This window comes from Pteropus vampyrus, unplaced genomic scaffold, assembly GCF_000151845.1.
Source record: "Pteropus vampyrus isolate Shadow unplaced genomic scaffold, Pvam_2.0 Scaffold157, whole genome shotgun sequence".
Lineage (NCBI taxonomy): Eukaryota > Metazoa > Chordata > Mammalia > Chiroptera > Pteropodidae > Pteropus > Pteropus vampyrus.
Genome location: NW_011888938.1, coordinates 1,882,462 through 1,885,189, shown reverse-complemented (window position 1 = coordinate 1,885,189; position 2,728 = coordinate 1,882,462). Strand labels below are relative to the sequence as shown.

At 60.3% G+C, this 2,728-nt stretch overlaps 1 protein-coding gene across 1 annotated transcript in view; it reads left to right on the top strand.

Moving 5' to 3' along the window:
- Positions 1-2,728, top strand: part of REXO4 (REX4 homolog, 3'-5' exonuclease) — a 9,898-nt gene that overhangs the window by 2,598 nt on the left and 4,572 nt on the right. The window contains exons 2-4 of the mRNA XM_011370000.2: positions 800-1,140; positions 2,266-2,403; positions 2,601-2,721. Of these exons, the coding sequence (XP_011368302.1) occupies positions 800-1,140; positions 2,266-2,403; positions 2,601-2,721 (600 nt within the window). The remainder of the gene's footprint in view (positions 1-799; positions 1,141-2,265; positions 2,404-2,600; positions 2,722-2,728) is intronic.

The window sequence follows — 2,728 nt, the reverse complement described above, 5'->3', positions numbered from 1 at the left end:
GGGTGAGCGAGAGAGCGCAGAGGAGAGCTGCTCGAGCCTCTTCACACGCCCCGTTGATAGCTCAGGGTGGGAGACTTCGTGATTCTTCTGTCTGGACAAATGGGACCGATGCAGTTCCCATGGGCAACCCAGGGCTCCGTCTGCCTTCTTGAGCTGTATCTCTGCCTCTTCCTCTCAAGAAAGGGAAACAAAATGGAATGGAAGGAGTGTGTATTGAAAGACCATGAGTTTTTTCTAGTTCATACAAGATAGTAGATGCTCGTTCTTTAACTATTGTGGGAACAGGTCAGCGGGACCCCACCTCATCACCTCTCGGCTGGTTGCCACGTGCCGGGGCCTTAGCTGTAGTTGAGGTGTGCCGAGCTGGGGGCTTGGGCCCGAGGAGGAGGTTTGGGGCTGGGAGACCTCAGAGCCCTCTGTGCGTGAAGGCCGTGAGGAAGTGGCTGTAAATGAACTCTGAGCAGGCGACTTAGCATCCCCGGGGCTCAGAGCGAAGTAGTCTCTGCAGTCACTCGGCGGGCACTCAGGGTGTAGACTGTGAGCCTGAAACTTTGTAGGAATGAGAAAGCGGGTGTCCAATTGCGCATTGTAATGGTACAGGCAAAATCAGTTCACAAGTAAGTGACTTAGAGATGAGAATGGAGAAGGACTTTTTCCAAACCTTTGGGAAATGAATTTCGGTGATGCTGAGAGGAAGTACGTGTAGATGTAGTCGACGTGTGTATATCTACACGCACACGTAAGTTTTTCCTGTGCGATTTCCAAATCGTGTCATGTATTTTATTTGGGGTCCCCTTAGCTGCTGAAACAAAAATCGCAGGCCCTGGAAACGCCAGCTGTTACCTCTCAGGATTCCAAGCAGCAGCCCGAAATCATCCAGCGGAACAGAAAGGCAAAGCGAGTTGAGATGGGGACAGGAAAGACAGCCCGACAGGCCACGGGGGGCTCTGTTCCTCCGGGATCGCTGACGAACAGGAAGGTGCCGGCACCGCCCACAAAGGCCAAAGGAGCAGAGAGCAACGAGAAAGGAACCAAGAAAAGGACAAATGGTGACATTTCTCCAAAACGAGGGGACCTCAAACATAAGAAGCGGAAAGCTAAGGAGGTGGCTGCAGCCTTGGCTCCAGCCCCGCCCACCGAGTGAGTACTGGCGGTCTCTGCCCGAGGATCGGCTGCGGTGACGGGCACGGCCTCCGCCACCCCGCGCTGCAGCCGGCCTCAGTCGTCCTCGTCACTGAGAACAAAGTCACAGCGGCTTAAGGCCTGTCTTAAGGAGGTTGAGGCTGGTGGCCCTTCCTCGTCACCCTTTCCCGATGCTGTTGGTTTTCTCGTTATCTGTTTCCCCTGGAGAGTAGGCACAGTGAGGCCAGGGCCTGCCCGTAGCCGCTGCATCCCTGGGGCCGGAGCAGAGCTGGGCACTTGGGAGTCCCCAGTAAAGACTGGCGGAATGACAGATGCCAAAGACAGAGAGACCCGGGTTTGAAGACGATTCCTGCATCTTGCCAGTTAGCGGGTTCGGGGCAAGTCCTTGATGTCCCCTGAGCCTCGCTCTGGTCCTCTGTGGTGTTGGGGGCGGGGTCTGTGAGGTGCAGGGTGCTGACTCAGCACCTGGTGGTTACTCAACAAACGCTGTGATGGTCACTGACAAGGGGAGGACCGGGGGTCAGCGGCTGCCTCTGTGTGGCTCAGATGGAGGCAGCGTGTGTGTAAGTCCGGCCGGCTGCGTGTGGCCTGGGTGTCAGGGCAGTTGCTGGGGGCCGTGGGGAAGAACAGTTTGGTGTGAGTGCCCGCCTTGTGTCACTGTGGCCGGGCGCACTCTGGGGACAGAGCAGTCACCACGGGCCCCTCGCTCTCGAGGAGGGGAGGCAGATGACGAGCTGACACTATTTCAGTAACTCCGTCAGCGTGGTCAGGGTGACGGTGAGGGGGCAGCTGTGGGAGCAAACGGCCAGAGGGGCGGGTCCCCCGGCGGGGTCGGGAGGAGATCGCTGAGGGAAGGACATTGCAGCCGATCCCGCGGGACAGACGCCCACGTCCCCACAGGGGCGTCGGGGGGGACCGAGCACCAGTGGCCAGCGCGCGTCGGGGCTTCGGCTTCCATTTCCCAGCCCGCGTGTTCACCGCTGTCTCTCAGATGTTTGACGGTGAACGTTTTCTCATTAAAAAGCAAAGAGACGAGAGGAGAGTGTGAGGGTCGAAATCGCGGGGGCAGCTGGGGGGCCCCACTCACCGCGCGGTCAGCCTGCGCCCCCCCCTGCCTTTCAGAGGAGACATCTGGTTTGACGATGTGGACCCGGCGGACATCGAAGCGGCCATAGGCCCAGAGGCGGCCGCCGTAGCGAGGAGGCAGCTGGGCGGCCGTGAGCGCAGCGTCGCGCTGGCGAAGGAGCAGGCCTTCGGCGGGTACGCGGGCTGCGCCTTCGTGGGCGGGGGGCTTCGGGGGGCTCCCCCGCTCTCCAGGAGACCAGGCGGGCACCTGCCAGGGTCCCTGTGACCGCTTAGAGCTTGTCACTCTGCGCGGCACGGGGGCCGGGCGGAGAGCCGGTGCCGATCCCTGGGCCCCTCGGCGCTGATGAAACGAGCCTCTGGTTCCCCTTCAGCCTGACGAGAGCCTTAGCCATGGACTGCGAGATGGTGGGCGTGGGCCCCGCGGGGGAGGACAGCATGGCCGCCCGCGTGTCCATCGTCAACCAGTTTGGGAAGTGTGTCTATGACAAGTACGTCAAGC